This window comes from Cucurbita pepo, chromosome 1 (assembly GCF_057944985.1).
Source record: "Cucurbita pepo subsp. pepo isolate OVF chromosome 1, ASM5794498v1, whole genome shotgun sequence".
Taxonomy (NCBI): Eukaryota; Viridiplantae; Streptophyta; class Magnoliopsida; order Cucurbitales; family Cucurbitaceae; genus Cucurbita; species Cucurbita pepo.
The window spans coordinates 19641882-19663709 of record NC_141798.1 but is presented as its reverse complement, the minus strand read 5'-3'; the positions used below and the strand labels follow the sequence as shown (position 1 = coordinate 19663709).

The 21828-nt window shown below is 36.4% G+C and overlaps 6 protein-coding genes and 1 non-coding gene across 7 annotated transcripts; 2 read left to right on the top strand and 5 right to left on the bottom strand.

Annotated features, from left to right (window-relative positions):
• The first annotated feature begins 115 nt into the window (after window positions 1-115).
• Window positions 116-3258, top strand: LOC111797680 (Adenine nucleotide alpha hydrolases-like superfamily protein). Its single transcript, XM_023680778.2, has 4 exons — window positions 116-360; window positions 2237-2358; window positions 2607-2725; window positions 2869-3258. The coding sequence occupies exons 1-4, from the start codon at window positions 183-185 to the stop codon at window positions 2975-2977; spliced, it is 528 nt and encodes a 175-aa protein (XP_023536546.2). The 5' UTR covers window positions 116-182; the 3' UTR covers window positions 2978-3258.
• Window positions 3259-3293: 35 nt separating this feature from the next.
• LOC111797677 (large ribosomal subunit protein bL12c-like) lies at window positions 3294-4092 on the bottom strand. The gene has a single exon (XM_023680764.2). The coding sequence runs from the start codon at window positions 4024-4026 to the stop codon at window positions 3451-3453; it is 576 nt and encodes a 191-aa protein (XP_023536532.2). The 5' UTR covers window positions 4027-4092; the 3' UTR covers window positions 3294-3450.
• A 166-nt stretch (window positions 4093-4258) lies between these two features.
• Window positions 4259-4330, bottom strand: TRNAP-UGG (transfer RNA proline (anticodon UGG)). Its single transcript has one exon. It is a non-coding gene; the product is annotated as a tRNA-Pro (tRNA).
• Window positions 4331-4487: 157 nt separating this feature from the next.
• LOC111779821 (monodehydroascorbate reductase 4, peroxisomal) lies at window positions 4488-8150 on the bottom strand. The gene is made up of 7 exons (XM_023659983.2): window positions 7935-8150; window positions 7282-7333; window positions 6878-6958; window positions 6423-6541; window positions 5968-6187; window positions 5717-5835; window positions 4488-5463 (listed from the first exon to the last, which is right to left on the bottom strand). Exons 1-7 carry the CDS (start codon window positions 8052-8054, stop codon window positions 4699-4701), a joined length of 1476 nt encoding a protein of 491 aa, XP_023515751.2. The 5' UTR covers window positions 8055-8150; the 3' UTR covers window positions 4488-4698.
• Window positions 8151-10813: 2663 nt separating this feature from the next.
• LOC111800696 (MYB-like transcription factor EOBII) lies at window positions 10814-12584 on the bottom strand. The gene is made up of 3 exons (XM_023684509.2): window positions 12010-12584; window positions 11766-11895; window positions 10814-11406 (listed from the first exon to the last, which is right to left on the bottom strand). The coding sequence occupies exons 1-3, from the start codon at window positions 12149-12151 to the stop codon at window positions 11043-11045; spliced, it is 636 nt and encodes a 211-aa protein (XP_023540277.2). The 5' UTR covers window positions 12152-12584; the 3' UTR covers window positions 10814-11042.
• A 932-nt stretch (window positions 12585-13516) lies between these two features.
• Window positions 13517-18168, bottom strand: LOC111800705 (ADP-ribosylation factor 1). Its single transcript, XM_023684520.2, has 7 exons — window positions 18027-18168; window positions 17393-17582; window positions 17131-17201; window positions 16057-16176; window positions 15286-15404; window positions 14126-14207; window positions 13517-13761 (listed from the first exon to the last, which is right to left on the bottom strand). Exons 2-7 carry the CDS (start codon window positions 17538-17540, stop codon window positions 13756-13758), a joined length of 546 nt encoding a protein of 181 aa, XP_023540288.1. The 5' UTR covers window positions 17541-17582; window positions 18027-18168; the 3' UTR covers window positions 13517-13755.
• Window positions 18169-18734: 566 nt separating this feature from the next.
• Window positions 18735-21624, top strand: LOC111800687 (uncharacterized). The gene is made up of 3 exons (XM_023684497.2): window positions 18735-19559; window positions 19668-19794; window positions 20921-21624. The coding sequence occupies exons 1-3, from the start codon at window positions 18832-18834 to the stop codon at window positions 21374-21376; spliced, it is 1311 nt and encodes a 436-aa protein (XP_023540265.2). The 5' UTR covers window positions 18735-18831; the 3' UTR covers window positions 21377-21624.
• The last annotated feature ends 204 nt before the right edge of the window (window positions 21625-21828 follow it).

Genomic DNA, 21828 nt, shown 5'->3' with positions numbered 1-21828 from the left:
AAAATGAAATTAAATATTGAACATGTGAAAGGATTAAAATAAAAACAAAATTGTTGGATAAAAGAAATGTGGGGGGTTGTCCACGTGGCAGAAGGCAGGGCATTAGGCATCGAGACTGGAGGGAAACAGAGATCGTTAGAAGAGAGAGGGGTTATCGCGAAAAATCGATTACAGAGACGACAATGGAGGGAGAACCGACTCGAATAATGCTTGCTGTGAATCAGTCAACCATCAAGGGCTATCCACACGCTTCCATAAGCAGCAGTAGGGCCTTCGAATGGACTCTCCAGAAGATCGTCCGTTCCAACACCTCTGGTTTCAAGTTTCTCTTCCTTCATGTTCAAGTGCCCGACGAAGACGGTTTGCTCTCCTTCTCTCGATTTCGTTATTTTGTGGTCTCTTTGCTTGATGCTGATTGACTTTGTTGAGATGCGATGTTGTTCTGTTCGTTGTTTCTTGTTTTGCTGAATCTTGAACTTGGTTAGATGAACTCCGACTTTTCATATGACGAAATATTGGCTGATTGGAAGCATATAAGGGAATTGTTGTTTTATTAAGTGGTGTACCAGGGCATTTAGTTTCGTATTTGATTCAAGAAGTGCGGCTTATATGTCTTTGTTGTGATCTATGCCCTAGAGTTTTGTTTTCTCCTTGATCTGAACTTGCAAATTAAACGCTAAAAAAATATAGAGATCGCACTGATGACTGATTTCGATAATTAGCATGTGCATGATGGATTATCTGCTTTAAAATTTCTTGAAGTTTCGAATCTACAAATAGGAAACGAGCTTCCTCTATCTTTTTCTTGGTGTATTTCACCGACGACTTTGTATGGTAGAGCGATCCAAGTTTTCTAACTCTTTTGAAAGTATCAGACTTTTGAACAATGATTTGAACTGTAGACTAATGCAAATTTTTACATTTCACTCGATCACATCTCTGTGAAATATCTTTTATATAATTATACACAACAAAATTCAGTACAACCAGTAAGTATAATACATGTATTCACGTTGCAATATTCAGTTTTAAGCAACTTTATTCCTCGAAGGAAGCGCTCTCCCCTACTTATATAATCATATGTCCTACAAATAAATAACAAGCATCTCAAACAAAAAACTTCCTGATCTAATATTACGGCTTGTTTGAATTTAAGTGTTTAAATAAGTGTTATGTGGAAAAAAAGAAATCTTTTATGCACTTAGAAAGTTTTTGAAACATGCTCTTAATCTTCAAGTCTTATCACACAACGATTCTAGTCCTTTGCCCCCTGTTTCGTTTCTACATAGTGTTTATTATTTCTCAGTACTACAATTATTAAATAATTGTTAGTGACTCCTTCCTTCATTTCTCTCCTGAGCATGTCTTCTATGTGCCTAAATGTGCCGGAGTTCCTTAGAACTTGAAGACACATAAACAGAGGTCACCTGTTATCCTGGTCTTGTAAGATCATGACATGCCATTTTCAAACATTCCCAAAATTTAAATTGAAAAAAGAAACAAATTAAAAGACATGCATCCAAATCACATGTAGAGCACGTTTTGTCTTATAAATATTCTGTACAAAAACAATTTGATGTTTGTGCTTCCCTCAACTCCTATTTGGTTTCTAATTTTTTTTGCCATAATTGGATGTTTTTTCTTAGAATGAGTTTGGATAGCTTTTGAGACGGTGGGAAGTACTTTAATCATTTTTAGTTTTTTGTTTGATTATCAAAGTAACTTTAAAAATTCTCGAAGCACTTGTCTTTAAGATAGCACATAATTATGCTCGAGGTAAATGGCGAATAGACTATTTTCTTGTGTGGTTTTATACATATATATGCACACACACATGTAGTTATGTATGTATAAACCATTTACCATCTTCTTGAAAATTTTAGATTCATTGCCATTTCTGAGAAAGATTATCTCCTTTTTGACTGTTTCATAATAGTTGTGAACATAATGTTTAGTGGTTTTGTTAGAAGGTACTATACTATACTATGACTCGAGGATGTGGATTATATTTTGTACAGTATTACTATGATGCTATATTTCTTGAAATAGTTTCGATAGTTTGACCTTCTTGATGACTTTTCCCATCTCTCTGATTTTTTCTTCTTTTTTACAAGGGAACTGAGGTGTGGGATGGCAGTGTACGCACCATATTTCAAAATGATACTGATTCCACATATCACATGTTAGAAAATAACTAGTAACCGAAACAGTACTCTGCTCATTTTATTTCTTGTAGGTTTTGACGACGTAGATAGTATCTTTGCATCACCTGATGATTTTAAAGACCTGAAGCAAAGGGACAATGCACGAGGGCTTCAACTACTGGAGTTCTTTGTCAATAGATGTCATGAAATTGGGGTAATCCTTGTTTATACGACTTTTTCTGCTGGATTGATCTATCAATGTAAATATGCAAAATTATGATCACACTTTACCTACTGTTGGTACACCAGAAAAATCAAACAATAATATTGTCTGTTTAAACACCAAAAAGAAGGCAATGTTAGGATAATCTTTTTTGGATAATTAGACATACTATTTTCTTTCCTGACATAGTTCTATTGCAATTGGTCGTGTTCATTGTTTGTTGCAATACTTTTTTGTAGGTTGCTTGTGAAGCTTGGCTTAAGAAGGGCGATCCCACTGAAGTAATTTGCCTCGAGGTGAAACGCGTGCAGCCTGATTTTCTAGTTGTGGGAAGCAGGGGCATTGGCCGGTTCAAAAGGTGTGCTTGAGTTGTATTAGCTCTTCGACATTACTGTTTCTAATATAAGACTCAATTTATCATTTCTTAGCCTGTTTTTACTTAATACCTTTATGGCATTGGAAGCCTAACTGCCTGGAAAATCCGCTTGTCGATGTCTGCAGGGTCTTTGTAGGCACTGTAAGTGAATTCTGTGCAAAACATGCCGAGTGCCCTGTAATTACAGTCAAACGCACGGTGGACGAGACACCTGAAGATCAAGTCGACGACTGACTTTCCAGCCATCATAACATGTAGTCGTGCCATTTTGATTTCATTTTATCTTGTTGATAAATAAGAAACTATTGGTGAGCGTGGTCGTGTGTATTTAGTGTGCAAAAGTTGTCAATTCGCCGTTGATTTGCATTTGTGTTGTTGGTTCATTGTTTGTTCAATTGATTGATGAACAGTTGGGAATTGGTAACAGACTTTCATGGGAGATAGCTAAACCATTCTCTCTGGAAAAAAACAGGTCTTTTGTATGAAATTTCAATACAAGTTTATGTAGTTTTACAGACCTGATGATCAAGGAATAAGAGGAAGACAACGATTTGGCGAACAGCAGCAACATAAAGCAAGCAATATGATTCTAATTGGAAATATGTCAGAACGACGAGTTCACAGTTCACATCAAGTAGAAAAAAAGGGGAAATTCAGCAAAGACTGAGTGAGTTAATCTAAAACAAACACTTCTTCCCCCAGCAGCATTAAACAATGGCGATTTTAGCTCCAGCTTCTTCAAGCTGTTTCTTGGCATCCTCAGCCTCTTCTTTCGAAATCCCTTCCTTGAACTTCTTGGGCAAACCTTCGATGAGTTCTTTGGCTTCCTTCAAAGCCAAGCTTGTCAATGCCCTCACTGCCTTAATCACTGCAATTCTAGCATTGCTTGGCACGTCCTCAATGACCACATCGAATTCCGTCTTCTCCTCCACCGCCTCCGCGGCCGCGTCCCCGGCTGCGGCGCCGGGTGCTGCGACGACGGCGGCGGGGGCGAATGCGGCAGCGGAGACCCCAAGCTTATCTTGAAGAAAGTCGACCAGAATGCGGGCTTCTTCGAGAGTGAGGTTGGAGATGTCGGCGCCGAGCTTTTCGATTTTCTCAGGGGCTGACACGGCGGCAATGGGACGGAGGTAGGTGGCACGGTGGGAGGTAGCGGTGGAGGAAGGGTTAAAGGGAAATTGGAGGGTTGTGGAAATGGAGGACTGAGTGGAAAAAGAGGAATGGGAATAAGAAAGGTGCGGTGGGGAACGGAGGGTGGTGAGAGTGGAGAGTGTGGAAGCCATTTTTCTTTCTTCTTCTGATGCGGAGAAGGAAGAAGAAGAAGAAGAAGAAGAAGATAGGATAAGGAAGTGGTTGGGAGAATTGGATTATAGATGGCGTTTTGTTTGATATTTTATTTTCCTCAAGTACCCCTCTTCTTTTTCACTTATTACTCCCAAGTGAGGGTTTGCTGCTCTGCTTCAGTTGAGGGTAAAATCGGTACATGGTCCTAAATAAAAAGTTGAAAAAGAAAAGGGGGCATTCCGAGAATCGAACTCGGGACCTCTCGCACCCAAAGCGAGAATCATACCACTAGACCAAATGCCCGATCTATGACAGAGTATTATATAGAATTTATTTATATACTAACCATAAAAAATAATTGCATCAAAAGTAGTATTCAATTATTAGAACCAACAAGTAATGGAACTCCCTGTTTCAAGTTAAGAGGAAAAGTTCGTTCACACATGAGAGAAGATGCGACTTAAAAAACTATGAAACTGAATCATCTTAAACTGTGTGAAACTCTTCATGGAATAAATGAATACACCGTCAAGTAAATTATAACTTACTATTTCTATAATTGAATATAACATTCAATATTCCCTACTATTATGAATGATACCAAGAACAAGATTGGTACATCATCACAACTTTAATGCTTGATGCTTCCTCAACTTGGTAAACGACTCTTCTTACCATCGGCGACGTCTCCTCCCGTACCAATATGCAAATGCAGCAATCGATCCAGCAAGGATAACCCCGGCAGTCGCATGCCATCTATACATTGGTGTTTCTAGAACAGGGTAAGGACCAGAACCAGAACCAGAACCAGAGCCAGAGCAAGAACTACCAACGTTAATGACTTGTGATGGAGGAGGTGGTTCGCGACTAACCGCCATAGCATAGCTCAGTCCTTGGCTTTCTAACTTGGCCAAATCCTCAATTGCAGGTTTCAGACTGGTGATCATCGCTATAGCTTCATACTCTTCTTTTGTTCCACCTTCAAGAAAAGATCCAACTAGGTGACCTTTGTTTACCCAATATGCTCCAAATGTGTTCCCTGAGAAATCCCCAAAATGTACAGCCTCCCCAACGTTGTCCCCGTAAAATTGCCACGAGAGTGTGAATACCCTGGAGTAGAAAAATGGTACATCGTCAAAGTCACCGGTTTTTTCTGGGTCCATAATGGCAGAAACCGCATGTCTAGCAGATTTTCTGGCAGAGTCGACATGCTCAAGTCTCCGGGTTTCACTGAAAAGCTTGACTGGAAATGCTGCTACATCTCCAACTGCATACACCGAGCTGTTACTCGACTGCATCTTTCCGTTTACCTTGATTCCGCCCTTTTCCATGGTCAGCTGGCCTTCAAAGAGGCTTGTGTTTGGGCGAATTCCTATTCCAACAACAACCATGTCTACAGGTAGCCGTTTTCCATCTCTTAGGTTGACAGCAACAACCTGAAAATGGTTAGATAATCAGTCAAATCTACAACTACACCGAAATCGGTATTCTGAATTCACAGTGTCTAGCCTGTCTGTCATTCATTCTCAAGGAATCTTCAGGAAAAACTTCAAGAAACAAACAATTCTATGGAATCCAGGATCAAAGAATGCTACAAAATTTTCATTGGGATTGGTTCCTCTTCCTCTCATCAAATGCATAATGTTTCACCTCATTATATCCTAATCACTAAAGAAGCGTCTGTAGTACCTTTCCATTAGAATCCATATCAAATGATGTCAAGACAGTTCCTTTGACAAACTCAACTCCTTTACCCTTGTAATAATCTTCATAAAAGCTTGCAATCTTGGGGGTAAATAGACGAGGCACTATAAAGACAAAAAGATCCTTAAGCTTAGGAATAATCTATAGTACAATGTAGGGCAAGATCAATAGTGCATACATCAAGAAGGGTTAAATGACTAAGTAATAAAAGAAAGCATCATAATTAAGTTACTTACTGCACTGTGCTTCAGGGAAAACCATTGTTACATTAATTTTGTTAATCACTAGAGATGCAGCACACTCCATTCCTATGTAGCCACCACCAATTATAACAGCATTACCCCGTGAACACGAATTCATCGCATCGACAAGCCTATTTGCATCCGTTAGGTTTCGTAGATAACATACATTTTCTGCATCTGATCCATTCACTCCAAATTCTTCTAGCTTCAAAGCCTTAAAAAAGAAAAAAAAGGACTTGAGCCAAGAACTATGATTCTATGAATATTACTAGACTACCATGAACTTTGAGATCTATTTAATTGGTGAAATGCGTCTCCATGATGCTTAACAAGTTTTGACCACTTAAACTCAGATATTAACTGAACAAAGGGAAAAAATTAGACTATCAGCAAATGTTAAAGGTGAATACAAGGAAATTTGTGTTATCGTTAAAAGATTGGTTCTATACCCGAGCACCTGTTGCAACGATGAGAATCTTGTAACTAATAGTTTCTCCAGCTGCTGTTAACAAGGTCCTACGCCTAACATCAGCTGATATAACTCGGGTCCCAAGAACTAATTCAATTCCTGAAAAGAAGACAGAAACATACATCTTACAAAAAGAGAATTGGTACCAGGCTGTACAACTTATATCTGCCTGAATCAAGAAATATACTAATGTCTACATGAAAAGGCAGAAAGGAGAACAAATGATCTAAACAATCGTATTCTCCTTTGATTTCTGGTTCTAAAGTCGCGTGCATTTCAATATACAAAGGGTAAAAGGTATAAATAGATATGAAATGACTCAATAAAAGGTGAACAGAAGTAAAAAATGATTAGCATGCTCAAATGGTTCGTAATATTTCTTCATCTACTTATATTAGAATTGCAGATCTAGCAAGGTAGATACGAATTACTTGCCATGTTCTTTGTACCATTTTGGCGTTAACCGTTCCTGATTAGCGCCAACACATGTGTGGAATGCTGGAAGGCGTGCTGGAGCTGCAAATTAGCATAAAATTCCACATTACAAATGTGTCCTATAGAGCAACAAACCAAAAAGCAAAAACACCGGCAAAAGGTTATTTCTGATGCCACTCAAGATGGAATATAAAAACTAGCATCCTGCTGAATGATAGATAGAACAAGGCTAGCTAGACAGAGCAACTGGCCTATGCCTGAGGAAACGTCTTGTTTTCAACAATTCTAGAAGAAATGTATCCTTAAAGGCCTTAGTCGTCTCAAACTTAAGACGTTTGTTCTATTTCCTTTTCTACCCTATGATACATAAATAACCAGCGATACAGCAAGATTAGAAGTCCTACCTTCTGGAAGTAAATACCCTTTACTTAAAGCAGGCCTCTCATAAGGTGCGACCTATCAGAGATTCAAAGAAACTTTGTGTCATAAAAAATGAAAGATAATTCCGACTTGACACACAGCTACCAGATGAAAGAAAACAACAAACATGCATCTTTTAATATAACCTTACTGCTTTTATAAAAAAAAAAGAAAAACACCAATTTATCCTCTAGTTACATGATTAATCCAACACAGATGCTCCACTACAACAGGGAATCAGCACTCAGCGGAGAAATTCCGTGTCATATATGGTAATTATTGATAATCAATCATACGGAAGAATTACGAGTACCAAAAACAGTCAAATCTGTAATCTGTTAGTTCCATATTAGGCTATAAAATTTCAATCAAGTTAATGGAATTTACTATATCTCCAGTTGATGACAAATACATACATACATACAAAACAGTATAAGAACAAAAACGATTAAATAAATCTTTCCATTTACAAAAGGAAGGCTGAATGGGTGAATTGAGTTGAGAAAAGTCGACTCCTATTTTGAACTAAAAGTGGAATCTCGTAAGTGCGTCCCTAAGAAACGCGATAATTCTTAAATGAAACATTGTAAGCAATAAAAGGAAATAGAGAGAGAGATGGAGGAAAGGAATTGCTGACAGTTTCCTCGGAAATTATGCAGAGTTCGCCATGAGAGACCCCCCTCTTCGTAAATTCAAGGGCTGCATATCCAGATGCTACACCTCCACCAAGAATCACATACACGAACGCCCTTCCCATCTCTCCCTCTCTTTTTCGTTATTGGTCTTCGGAGGTGCAGCCGATTCTGGACAACATAGCCCTCCCCTCCCTTGGAAGCACTCCAACAAACAAGATGATAAAAATACAATATTTTATTTGTTTTCTTTTCAAGCTCAAATTACCATTTTAGTCCCTCCAATCTCTCTCTACATAATCACAATTTATTATTTTATTATTCCATTATATCTTTCAAAATATCCTGAAAAACTTGCCATTATTTACTTCTTTTATTTATTTATTGACCCTATCTTCCAGATTTCATATTGGATGTCGAGGAGAATAAAATATATTTCATATAAGAGGTAAAAATTCATGTATTTTAAAATTGTGAAATTAATGATTATATGTAATGAGCTAAAACAAATAATATTTACTAGTAGTGGGATTGAATTGTTACTTTGGTATCAGAGCCAATCATGGAACATTGTGCCAGCCAAGACACCGAGTCTCCAATGGACACAAACCTACTTTATAAGGGTGTGAAAATCTAACATATGCGTTTTAAAATTGTAATGTTGATGATCATACGTAATGGATTAAACATACAATATCTACTAACGGTGAACTTAGACTCATAACTAATTAACTATATTTTAATGCCATAATTTCATATATATATTCTAATAAATTGATTAATTTAATTAGTTTTATGTTGAATAATTATCGAAATGTTTGGAGGTTACGATTTATATGAAAGAAAATAACTAAATAAAATTCGAGGCTAAAATGGTAATTTTACTTTCTTTTAAATATTATAAGGGATAATCGGTTTCCATTTCCAGCCATCCTACATTGGCGACATGTGGCAGTTAATGAAATGACTGAACTACCATTTTTATCCTTCTAATCCAGTGCTTCTGAGTGTACCAAAAACATAGATGATAGAGCAATCTCAGCCATCGATTATTTTTCAGGAGTGAGATTCCTTTTACGCCAAGAAAACCCGCAGAAGTGGGACCAAGGGCAGGTCAACAAAACAAAAGATGCCACGTGGATTGTCAGTAATTTAACGGATAACAAACGTCGTTTAAGATGGGCGCCGTCAGAGATCAAATCGAAGCATGGGCCCGAGGGGAAGGATAACGATACGGGGCCGACCACTGCCACATAATACCTGTCACTTTTGAATTAATATAATTCCATGAATAAATTGGTTTAAAATATTAATTTTTGTTCAGGAACAATAAATTGGGCCAAGCCCAACCCAAACGAAGATTGGCCCATTTATATGGAAAATAGGTTGTAGTATTTCTTGTGGGCTTTCTGTATTGTAGAGTTTCGGGATCCAATAAAAATTGGGCCAAGCCCAACCCAAAGGCAGATTGGCCCATTAAGGTAAAAAATGTTGTAGGGCGTCCTCCTAAGCATTTTAGGACACGACAGCATGGAGGACATGTCTGTACACATATGGCCGACCATAACATGTGAAGGAATTTTCCAAAATGTTCCACGTGCATGTCATGTATTTCATGGTTTTTATTTAACATGTGCTTATATAATAAGAGACAAGCACACTTTCACATATTTGCTTTATCATAGATCTATATATATATACACACACATATACATGCTTCTCTAGCACGATTTGCTTTTGAAGACTTTTTGCATTTGTAATTTTTTTAATGTTTGGCTCGTGATTTTAATAATTATAAATTTAAAATACAATGCAAGCAAAGGAAGAGAGTCGAGAGTTGCACAGTTAGGTAATGAAGTCAAGTTTACCTTCCTCTGCAACATGGTCAAGCTACTTACTCCTTACTTCTAAGAGTAAAGACTATTCTCACAAACCAACACGAGTCATTCAACTCACATGGATCCTAAAAAGTCACCCAATATATAATTTCTCAAAGTAAAACACGTTTCACCATGAAATTCCTATGATCGAGCCACTGAAAAGAAAGTTGCACCTTGTTAATATAAATAGAAATTTTCAGTTCTTTTCAGTTTTTTCTTAGTTATACTATACTCAGGATTGCTCTCGTTCAGATATGGTATTGGTTCATTCATGTATTACTCTTTTACTCGAGTATCACGTTAATCTCAAATCACTGTTTAGATAAATTTGAGTATCGAAATGAACCCAAACATAACTAAACTTTTGAGAGCCATTCTATCCTTTGATCAAAGGTGGTTGGTTTGATGGAAGAGAGTACGGTGTAACAACATAGGAGCACTTGTACAGGAACATTTAACTAAATTTTAAATTAATTAGTACTGTGTATATTTATTATCATTAAAAATATTAATTAAATGAGATTAAATTAGTCCAAAATGTAGTAAGTGAAGTTGTAGCATGAAGCTATGCTCTCATATTTTTCTCACATTTAAGTAAGGAAGTTGACGAAAATCTGTTTTCACTATAATAATTTATTTAATGTAAATTTATTTTCTTACTTTTTATCTCTATGGTCCCTAACTTTAAAATAATTTCACCTTTATTCCTTTTTTTTATTCCCATCTTTAATTTTTGCTTTTTCGAGTTTCTATACTTTTTAATTTGGTCCTTCAATATTTTACGAGAGTAATGATTCTTTTAAATTCACTTTAATAATATACATCGATTTGAAATTTAAAAATAAATAATTTCGAGTCCCATGTCGACTTCATGTTCAAAAGAGCTATGAAATTGTGATGAGTAAGCCACTTATGAACTTCTAGCTATTAGCAGGTTTCTTTTATATATGTTACCCGAAAGAAAGTACTATTCATTATTTGTTTGCCAAAATCGAAAGTAAAAATTTTGGTCGAAATAACAAGTCTCGTATAGTCATTGCTAGTTAAGTAAAATTTTGCTACTAGTAATGACACGTGTGAATCGAATGAGACCGCTCGGTTTGGCCGAGCCAAAGAAACTCATGTACTGATGAACATCCCATAAAAAAGATCAAAACTATAGAAGGAAAATTTTTATTTAAGGTTAAACTATACATAATTTAAACACAGCTCTTGTTCCTCCCTGCAAACATTTCAATTAAGTAATTGCATGGACCAGAGATCCTCCATGCTCCAGTAGTTGTCATTACTTGCCCCATTCTCACGAGGCCAAGTTGTGTGCTCATAGGCCATAGCCTCAATATCTCCTTGAGATGATGGGAGGTAGTCATGGCTGATCTCCATCGGCTCTGCAACATTATGAATGCTTGAAACTTGGCTACAAGGGCTGATGCCACCATCGTCGTTCGTCTCCAAACCGCTAGCGATCGATATCATCAGCTCACCAACTTTCTCGCCTTCCTCTTGCTGCTTCATATGCTTGTGTATCCTCGTCCTCCAGTAATTCTTTATCTCGTTGTCTGTTCTTCCAGGAAGCTGTCTCGCAATTTTTGACCACCTGCCAATTTTTGATTTTAGAATACCATGTTGTTATGAGTTTTCCACTATATTCATATTCTCCTTATTTGATCATGAAAAGAAAATGCTAACAACTGAGTAAAAATGGAAAGTTTTCATCACTTTAGTTTTCTTTTTAGCAGGTTTTTAAAACGTGCAATAAAGCTGTCCTAAATGGAATCTTGTACAGAGAGATGATCTTGCTTCCATGTCAAACATTCCAAAAAGAACATTCATAATCATCAGAGATATGTGGACTAGGAGCTGTTCTTAAAAACTTTTCTTTGTTTTCAGAATAGAATGTCATAAAGAATTCAGGTAACTTCTCTTTAAACATGACCACAAGATCAAGAAACTGACCTGTTGCCCCATTTAGAATGCAAGTCCATGATCAAGACCTGCTCTTCAGGAGTTATATTGCCTCTCCGAACGCCAGGCCGAAGATAGTTCAGCCATCGGAGGCGACAACTCTTCCCGGTACGTTTGAGACCTACAAATGCAGAAAAATACCATTCAGCATAAGAAAGCATGAAGCCAAAACATCCCATCTACAAGATTGCTGTCAAAAAGAAAAAGGAAGGTAAAAGAAACAGAGAGAATTTACCTGCAGCTTTGGCCAGTGAATTCCATACTCCTTCACCATGATTGGCAATGTAATTCATCAGAATCAAGTCTTCTTCCATTGTCCATGGCCCCTTCCTCAGTTCATTATCATCCTGAGAAGAGCTTAACCTCTCTGTACCCATCCTTTCTCACTACCTTGGAGTGGGAAGCTAATAAAATGTAAGGATGGATGAAGGCTTATATATAGTGAAACGGGCATGTTTATATGTATGTATGCATATATGTATGTATGAGGAATATAGAACATGTACATTGTTTTCCATTCTATGCATGACATGAATCAATTGGTCAATGAGGGGAATGAACATTTAGGGTAAGTAGAAGGGGAGGTGAGTTTGAAGGACAAATATGACTTTTTGATGTTTTTTAATAAAGTTATGGACCCAATCAATTTGTAATAGTCTTAGGTCACTAGGGTTTTAAATAATAGCTTACAGCAATCGTTTTCAACACTTGTGTATCATGATGCTTGTTTATGAATTATAAGAAAAGGGGATGGAAGCGATGTTAATGCATGGATATTGAATTCATTTGTAATAAATGTTGTTTAAATTCATGGACACCGTTTTGAAAAATAAATAAATATTTGAAAAATAAATAAATATAGTTTTTAAGAATCTGCATCAAGCGATGAGCAACACATCTTGGACAAGCATGATTGTGACCTATACACAAGAATCATCTGTCCAATTAAACACTCTAATAAGCTTATGCAACATCAAGAGCCACTAATTGAACTTCAACCTATATGGAACATAGCTACTGTCCAATTTTGTAGCTGGTTGGCTTCGAATTCAGAAAATGGAGCTTGTTAAATATCTATCTCCAAAAGTGCTACCTGATTAACAATTGGATATAGAATCATAATATTTGATGGGTCAAACCCAGATCAATCCGAAACACAAAAGTATAAACGACACGGGGTTGAATAAAGACAACGTCCTCATCTGTAGTCTAAAAAGTAGACGATATTCTAATATGTTTTGTACAAAATCTACTAAATCATGAAGCTCCCTAGGCATATATGGCTGTAGTTAAATGAAGGAAATAGTATTCAAAAGCAAAGGAAACCTGTGTTCTGGTTTGTAAATGACTCAAGGTTCAAGGGTTCAACTTCCTATATCCAATGTGTGTGGTGGCTATCTTTCCATGAGCCGAAAAGAAAGTGATCTTATGTTAAAAGATAAGAGAGCATTGGCAACAAGATCAAAATGGGACAACTTCGGATTGTACGTTTAACCGATCCTTGAAATTTCCTCCTATATTATTACACTTCAAGCAAAAAGTGAAAGCAAACCCATAAAGATAACCATTTTTCACTTGATTTTAAAACTTCACCAATTTTAAGGAGAGGGATGAGTTGAGGGTCAATCGGCCAGCATCAGATAGCCGCCAACCAGCCTAGCACAACATTTTGTAGAGGCGATTAATGATCCAGATGAGATTGTCCGACTGAACTCCATAGCCAAGTAGAAAGACAAAGGAGATCTCAAAAGGCAAAATAATATGATCACAAAGAAAATTATAACAAGGTTGACTTCTCAGAGAAACTATAACATGGTTTTGATCATTTTAGATCAAGTCACAAGTATACAAATAGAAAATACATATAGAAGTTTCAAACTGTTCTGCTGCTAATGACACTTCTTGAGAAAAGTGAACCATACCCCTATCATCGCCAAACTTTACCCACAGCTCAGTCTGACATTCAAGAGCCTCAACCGCTTCATGCCTGTAAAAAGAAGGGAGGCTTCCAGATTTACAAATGATCTTCCAAGTGAGTATTGCAGCACAGATTTCATTGATAAAATGAAATAAACAAAAGAGAGGGAGAGATAGAGCTCTCAAAGCAAAACGGATTACAAGATTTGGTTCTTTTAACAGTCTTTATTGGTGGTGTAAGTGTGTTATCCCTTTACTGCAAGTGTTTTATCCCTTTTTCGGATTAGTCTCAAATTCATCCGGCCAAGTGGAAATGTTTTTTGTGATTTTCAAAGTAAATACGCAGTTTCTACTATTCAAACATGAAGAAAAAATTTAAACTAAAATGTGGAAAAATGAGATTTCAGATCATGTCAACAGACTTTTGTGCTTACCTTGCTAGCAATATTGTTGGAAAGCCAGTCTAAACCCTCGTATAGACCCTCTCCAGATGTTGCACACGTGCTCTGGATGTACCTGAAATGAAGTGTCAATTTAAATATTAGCACAGCTGCTCAAACCACTTCTTTTGAGTGTAATTTATAGTCTTCAATCACTTCATTTCCAGTTGAGAAATTGTCAACCGTTCGTAAAATGCAATTTAAATAGGTTGATATGGAAACTTCTCTACCCATTTCTATAGTACTATCCTTCTCCCTTAAAATACTCTCATCAAAAGTACACTCAAAAGTAGAATTTTGATGGCACATCCATGCACATTTAGCAACTTCTGAGGTAGAAAGTTCCTAAGTCAACATTGTGGACAAATTTTTCAAAAGACCATACTTCCATAAAGAAAATGAAAGTATAAACTATGGGCAACACACACACACTCGCCTACAAGTTCAGTCTCCCACATCCAAAAAGGGAGCTGTCTTCTAGACAATATTTAGAAAGAATGGGTAGTTCAAAGTTGAAAGTAATCGAGACTAAAGTTGCTAGCAATTGGACTTTATATTCTAAAACTGAGGATGCTTATGAGGTTGGAGGATTTCTGGAGCTAATGTATATCTTTCCTAACCTAATCACACATGAAACATTTGTGAGAAACGAACTAGAATACAAGTGTATATAAAAGCTGATGAAATTCTAGATGAACCTAAAAAGAAGAATGAAAAGGAAGGAGAGCTTCATCCATGCAAGCCCTCTCCGCCCTTCTTACATTCCAAAAAAGCCAAATGAAAAGCTCATATCAAGTTTGGTCAAAGAATCTAGTTCCATCTTTAAACAGATGTTCTCTAAAAAGAAAGTAAAGTGATAATGCTGCTCGGAGTAGGAGAAGACAAGCCAAATTTCAAAACATGAAGCAAACTAGTGAACAGATGACACTGAGTCACATTGGCTTTGGTTAGAAAACAAAATAGAAGCATCCCCGATCAGTCTCTTTAATCCAATCTATGCACAACAGTAAGCATAGGTAATAGGTTCTGGAATATTTAAAAAATTGAGCCAGTGAAACACATAATTGAATAAAAAAAAAATCATATGCAGAAATAAAACAAAGCTTCAGAAGAAATAATAAATAAAGAAACAAACAATAATAAAAGAAATTTACCAGTGTCGTTGACGGAGTGAATGAAGACCAAGCTTGTCGGTAATTTCTGCAGCATTCATCGCATTAGGAAGATCTTGCTTGTTGGCAAATACGAGCAACACAGCATCTCTCAGTTCATCCTGAAAGCAGATTAGTTGGGAACTCAGCGTATATTTTCTATAAGATTGGCAGATGCCCACAAATTATGTATAAAGCTAAAAACAGAAATTTTCCATTTCTTTGGGGGAGGGTGATAAGAGAAATGCTTTAAATATTACAACAACGAAAGAGAATTCTACATCAATAAGAGGCTAAAACTGAAAAAATAAACGATTGGGTGGCAGGGGGATATGTAGAGAAAAAGAAAAGATAACAGATACAGCATCACCCAGTTTCCATTCGGTATAATATTAAGACCAAAAGAAGAAACATGCAGATCAGTAATTTCTAAATTTCCCATCATTAGCACCTGATGTGAGAAAGATGAAAAGTAACAATAAATATAATTAATATTGCCAACTTGAACATAGCTCAACTGGTTAAAACATATATCTTAAACTAAAAGGTTAGAGGTTCGAATCCCTCTACTCCTTGAACTCCAACAAAATAATAATAATAATAATAATAATAATAATAATAATAATAATATTACATCAGTACACAGAAATTTATCTTCACAAACAACAGGAAACAACCTATGATATTATAGCAAATACATTCAGTCTACTATTTTTATTCTAAAACAGAAAGCAGGTTCAACTGTATGGAAAGAAAAATCGAACAGGGCCACACCTCATTCAACATTCTGTGCAACTCATCTCTTGCTTCAACAACACGATCCCTGTCATTACTATCCACAACAAATATAAGACCCTGTGTGTTTTGGAAGTAATGCCTCCACAGCGGACGAATCTATTCAATTAATAAAACAAATAATGAATAAATCAGTTTCCATCAAATTTACCCGAAACAAAACAATATCTCATCATAGTCATGTAGAAAAATCAAACACATGAAATTAAAACAATATATAAATGGAGTCATCCCAAATCTCAATTATGACACTGACTAGCAAGTTGCAACCTAGAAGCTTGAAATTGACGCATAATGGATCCATGACACAAGCATTGAAAATTCCAAGCAATTATGAACAGCAACATCTTTTACTTATAAAAAAACACTCCTAAAGAAGAATTAAAGATTACAAAAAGGTGATGCAAAAACATAGGCAAAACAAGCCACGAAATATAAATTACAAGATAAAAAAGCCACAACTATGGAGGAGTACCAAAAACAAAGGAATAACACACACACACAACCAAAAAAAAAAAAAACCCAACAACTCAAATGAAGGCATTAAAGGAGGTCAAAATTCAAACAGCCTCCTCCAAGTTCCAAGACCCCTTGACACCCTAAAAAAAACCCTATGCTTTTGAGCCTCAATCTCCCTGCACGTGCAGGGGAGGGGAGTCTTGTAGCTCCTTTTTCCATTCTCCTGAGTATATCTCAGAAGTTAAGGCATACCTACTTCCTTTAAGAGATCTTAGGGTCAAATTCACTCACTCACATGTAATGTAATATTCTAAAACAAGAAAAATGTGCATCCGATATTTTGTCGGGTAGGAGATACTGCCATATCTAGATATCAAAACTTAATCTATACTCGAAGAGAAGGAAGATATGATAAGATGAACAAAATACTTCCAATTAAATTATTCAGACGTAATCAGCACAGCAGCACCAGACTGCTGAACACAGCCAGCAACCCCCACCAAGTTGTATATTCAGGTCCCTAAGGCCAAAGCCAACAACGCTGACAAGCACACATGGATGACAAGAGAGTAGAGAGAAAATACAGGTGTATACTTTGTCCTGACCACCAACATCCCATACGGTGAAGCTGATGTTCTTATATTCCACAGTCTCCACATTAAATCCTGAAAAAAAAAAAAAAAACACAGCACCTTCATGATCTATCTTATATTATTTGCTATAGTTTGTCAACATAATGCAAGGAACACATCGAGGGGCACACAATTAACAGCAATCAAAATGAGTAACAATAACTCGAATTAAGCAATCAAAATTTGACATTTCATGAAAAAGTCTTGCAAACCAAAGAACTCACCGATTGTAGGAATGGTCGTGACAATTTCTCCGAGCTTGAGCTTGTACAATATCGTGGTCTTACCGGCAGCATCAAGACCAACCATCAAAATGCGCATCTCTTTCTTAGCAAAAAGCTTGCTGAAGAGCTTGGTGAAGGTCAACCCCATTTCTGCTTTGCCTTAGCTGGCTATCTCTATTTGTCTGAGGAGCTGCACAAGAAACCGCAAAAGTGATCAAAACAAGCAGACAGTACAACAACCCGAAGAAGCCAAAAAAACAAGACATCAGGAAGGAAAAAGAAAAATGAAACGGATCAATTAGAAGAAACGTATATTTCGGGAAGATGAAATTGAGATCCTCATCTCAACATCCGCAACAAATCAAACAAAAATCCAAACAAAGATCGTCTCACAAACTACCAACATGAGAAAATCTGATCAATAAATCCCACTCGATTCCCCCTCCTAATCAAGAATACAAAATCAGTTTTCAAAAATTGAAAAGACAAAACAAAACAATCAACACCTCAAAACCCTGGAACAAATATCGCAAGAACATGAAATATTCTAACAGATTTCACATGCGATTACAACAGTCAAGGCATCAATTGGAAGAACATGTACAAAATCAATAGAGAGAGTTGAGAAAAATACTGGAGTTGGAAAGGTGGCGCTGTGGAAAGCTCTGAATGGGAGGAGGAGGGCCGAAGGGGCGAACAAAAGTTAACCGCGGTCCGTTTTATGCCCCCGCGGTTCCACTTTTTATTCCCTTTTATTCAGGTGTTCAGTTGAACAACTTTCGCTATATTATATTACCTTAAATTATATATTTATTTATTTATTTATTTATCTCTTTTTTTTTTTTTTTTTATAATTAAAATAACAATTTAATTGGTAAATATTTTTAAAAATCAATATCAACTAAACTCAAGAGATGTCTCTCCACCGTCCGATCATCCAGCTGTTTTTATAACTCTTTTTATTTATCATAATTATCAAATTAAGTTGCGATCTTAAGGGGGAAAAAACAATTATATATAATAATTATTTTCAAAACATGAAAGTTAACGAAGAACATAACAACGTCTTCCACGTCACCTTGGACATGCATGTCCCACAAATTTTCCTAAAATACAATAATTTATAACGACCTAATGATGATTAATTAATTAATTATATATTTTATATTTTTTCGCCATTTTAATTATTGCTTAAAAATACTAAAGAGAGGGAGCTGAACAGTCATAATCAACAAGCAACATGAACCGTTGGATCAAAAAGCATCCAATGGCTCAAGATCCAATGGGGTCCACTGCCTTTGCCTTTCCTCACTAATAAAACCCTGTAATAACATTACATTACATTACAGACATTTTCATATGAAAAAAGAGAGAAAAAATCAACCTTTGAAGCTTTCAACTTTTCTCTCTTCTTCTGCTTCTACCTTCGCTTCTGCTGCATGGAGTTCGATTCCAATTTCAAAGATGATCTCCCGCTCCTCTCGAGCTTCTTCTCCGATAAGCCAGAGTCGAAGCGGAAGCTCAACGACGACGACAACGACGATGACACCGGCGAATTTTCCGCCATGGAATTAGCCACCTCCCCATCATCATCCAAGGGTTTGTTCCATAATTTGCAGCTCCACAACTTCGATCGTGATCATGATCGTGATCGTAATCATAATCATAATCATAATCGGTATCATCAATATCTTCATCACTTCCCCATCAATGGATCTGATTCGTCGAGCCATCACGAGCTCGATCGTCATCAGTTTTCAATTGACGGGTCCTTACAAACCCTTCTTTCAGGCATGCCAAACCAAACCTTTGATCCAAATTTTCAACCTTTTGGCAATGAATTCTCTAAAGATCACACCTTTGAAAATGGGGCCAAGTTCATGCATGGGCTTCTAGGCTCAAGAGCCGTTTGGACAAATTTTCCCGGAAACTTTGTGCCTCAATTTTCTCAGCCGCCAAACAGTAATAGTAGTACTAGTAGTACTCATTTAGGGCTGGGACCAGCAACTGCAGGGCGGTGGTTTCTTGATGAGATCTCTTATAATACCGACAATGGATACGATCAGAACAAGAAGAAAAAAAGAATTCAGTCGAGAAAGGAGAACCGCCCTCCTCCGACCAAGCTGCCGAACATCGTAAAAGGACAGTGGACTCCTCAAGAAGACAGGTACCTTAAAAATTGAATTTTGATTTAATTTTATGTTCTTGAGCTAGGGTTTTTTTTTTTTTTTTTTTCTTGATGAGATTTAATCATGGCCGTTGATTGCATTTCCAGATTGTTGGTGCAGCTGGTTGATGAATATGGAGTCAAAAAATGGTCACAAATTGCAAAAATGCTGGAAGGGAGAGTTGGGAAGCAGTGCAGAGAGAGATGGCACAACCACCTCAGACCAGACATCAGGGTTTTTTTCTTTTTTCCCTCTCTTTTTTTTTTTTTCTTCATACATACATACATGCATACATACATACATGCTCGAGCGTATTAATTAAGAAATGTTAATAATTCCGTGTTTTGTTAGCGTAGAAAGCATGTCCATCACACATTACATGCGTATTCCTACCGGCATACCATACATTTTGCATATATGTCAACATGCAGTTTATAGCATATTATTTAATTTTCAAAACGAATGATTCGCTATCTCAACGCGTGTGGCGCGTTGTTTTGAGATATAGCGTGACGTTTTGGTCTTTCTTTGAAGACGCATGATCTTTTTCGACACATTTTTATGGATTTTTAAGTACTTACCATGTCTACCGTTTGTCTATATCTAGTTGACAACTCAGGAAGAAGCGGAAATTAGGCGCTATTTAATCAGAAAAATTGCCTTCATTTGTTTCTTAATTTGTTTATATAAGCAAAGAAAAATATGAGTGATTGAGTGATTATGTGAGTTTAATTTCAATTAGTGAAGATTTTATGTGAAAAATCCAATGATTTGAGCAAAGTTTTGTAACAGTAAATTGAGAATCATCTTTCCTTAGTTAATTAGCTTTTTTTTTTTTTTGGCATTTGGCCTTCATAAATTTTGGTCTAAAAATAAATAAATAACGCCCAAAACCCATTTTATTTTTAGTTATTAAAAATAAATCTATTTATTCATTAAATTTCTTTCTTTTCTAAATTAGTTTCTCTTTAAATGTGGTCAAAATTTTATTTTTTTAAATAAATTAAAGTTAATATAGTAAATTACCAGCTTAATTTTAAATTTTTTAATATTTATGTTTATGTCTATTTATTTATTTATTTTTGAACTGGTAGAGGTTTTATGTATAATGAGTCCCTAAATTTTTTTAATGAATTTTTAAAATATATTAAATAAGTTAATATAAAGTAAAATTTTGAAGTTTTTATATTTATTTTTTAAAAATTTAGAGCTAATTAAAAAATTCATTAACATTTCTTTGTTTGTTTGTTTGTTTTTTTTTTTTTTTTTTTAATTTATATTTATTTTTTTGGTTTGGGCTCTAAATTGAATTTATTATTGTTTATAAGAATTGTGATGAAAAAATGGTTTGTGGGTGCAGAAAGACACATGGAGTGAAGATGAAGACAGAATATTAATAGAAGCTCACAAAGACATCGGAAACAGATGGGCGGAGATTGCCCGGCGGCTGCCTGGAAGGACTGAAAACACCATAAAAAACCACTGGAACGCCACCAAACGCCGCCAGAATTCCAAGAAGCTGAAAGGAAAATACCGTGATTCCAATTCCAACGGCTCCATCCTTCAAAATTACATCAATTCCGTCACCGCCGGAGACCGCAAAATATCCGATTCCATGCCGCAGCTTGTGGACAGCCACAGCCCTGCGGCGGTGAACGGCGGAGGGTTCTACTTCGAGTTCGGGTCGGGTTCGGGTTCGGGTTCGGGTTCGGGTTCCGGTTCCGGGACGGAGATGGAGTGTTTGAATCTGATGCAGAATGATGCGATGAAATCGGAGATGGATCTGCTGGAGCTGATTTGTCAGGGAAATCTTTGATCCATATTACTATCTATATGTATCATCTAAATACAATACATGTTATAATATCATAATAATTAGGGTTTAAAACTGCAAAAACAAACTCGAAACTCCCGTGTGACACATGGAAGGGAAACTCTTTTTTTAGGGTTTCATTTCGGAGTTCAACTTTGAATGATCTTGTTTATGTTGGCTTGTATTTGATCTCGTGTGGATTTTTGTTTTCATCTTAAATGTTGAATGAGATATAAAAAATGTGAAGGTCAGGTTCGGGAACAGGTTGAGTTTATCTTTGGTATATAACTTGTAGATTACGTTGTTACTTAATGTTTAAATTTTAAATTCAAAGTGAAGTTCAGGAACAGATTGAGTTCTTTGTAATAGAACATGGTGAATCGGGCGTGCTACTTCCCAACTTTCTGCCTCAAGCTTTTGGGTACTGATTTTTGCTTGGGCTTCTCTTTTGTGCA

What these genes read in the sequence shown, in the direction of transcription:
- LOC111800696 (XM_023684509.2), bottom strand. Translation starts at nt 12,151, where the DNA reads ATGGGTACAGAGAGGTTAAGCTCTTCTCAGGATGATAATGAACTGAGG. An exon ending in TTCACTGGCCAAAGCTGCAG is followed by an intron (nt 11,896 to 12,009) that starts GTAAATTCTCTC and finishes CTGCATTTGTAG; the next exon opens with GTCTCAAACGTACCGGGAAG. An exon ending in CATTCTAAATGGGGCAACAG is followed by an intron (nt 11,407 to 11,765) that starts GTCAGTTTCTTG and finishes AAAAATTGGCAG; the next exon opens with GTGGTCAAAAATTGCGAGAC.
- LOC111797677 (XM_023680764.2), bottom strand. Translation starts at nt 4,026, where the DNA reads ATGGCTTCCACACTCTCCACTCTCACCACCCTCCGTTCCCCACCGCAC.
- LOC111797680 (XM_023680778.2), top strand. Translation starts at nt 183, where the DNA reads ATGGAGGGAGAACCGACTCGAATAATGCTTGCTGTGAATCAGTCAACC. An exon ending in TCAAGTGCCCGACGAAGACG is followed by an intron (nt 361 to 2,236) that starts GTTTGCTCTCCT and finishes TATTTCTTGTAG; the next exon opens with GTTTTGACGACGTAGATAGT. An exon ending in GGCATTGGCCGGTTCAAAAG is followed by an intron (nt 2,726 to 2,868) that starts GTGTGCTTGAGT and finishes CGATGTCTGCAG; the next exon opens with GGTCTTTGTAGGCACTGTAA.
- LOC111800705 (XM_023684520.2), bottom strand. Translation starts at nt 17,540, where the DNA reads ATGGGGTTGACCTTCACCAAGCTCTTCAGCAAGCTTTTTGCTAAGAAA. An exon ending in CACGACCATTCCTACAATCG is followed by an intron (nt 17,202 to 17,392) that starts GTGAGTTCTTTG and finishes TTTTTTTTTCAG; the next exon opens with GATTTAATGTGGAGACTGTG. An exon ending in TCACTCCGTCAACGACACTG is followed by an intron (nt 14,208 to 15,285) that starts GTAAATTTCTTT and finishes ACTTCATTTCAG; the next exon opens with GTACATCCAGAGCACGTGTG.
- LOC111779821 (XM_023659983.2), bottom strand. Translation starts at nt 8,054, where the DNA reads ATGGGAAGGGCGTTCGTGTATGTGATTCTTGGTGGAGGTGTAGCATCT. An exon ending in GCATAATTTCCGAGGAAACT is followed by an intron (nt 7,334 to 7,934) that starts GTCAGCAATTCC and finishes AATCTCTGATAG; the next exon opens with GTCGCACCTTATGAGAGGCC. An exon ending in ATATGGATTCTAATGGAAAG is followed by an intron (nt 5,464 to 5,716) that starts GTACTACAGACG and finishes AACCATTTTCAG; the next exon opens with GTTGTTGCTGTCAACCTAAG.
- LOC111800687 (XM_023684497.2), top strand. Translation starts at nt 18,832, where the DNA reads ATGGAGTTCGATTCCAATTTCAAAGATGATCTCCCGCTCCTCTCGAGC. An exon ending in TGGACTCCTCAAGAAGACAG is followed by an intron (nt 19,560 to 19,667) that starts GTACCTTAAAAA and finishes TTGCATTTCCAG; the next exon opens with ATTGTTGGTGCAGCTGGTTG. An exon ending in ACCTCAGACCAGACATCAGG is followed by an intron (nt 19,795 to 20,920) that starts GTTTTTTTCTTT and finishes TTGTGGGTGCAG; the next exon opens with AAAGACACATGGAGTGAAGA.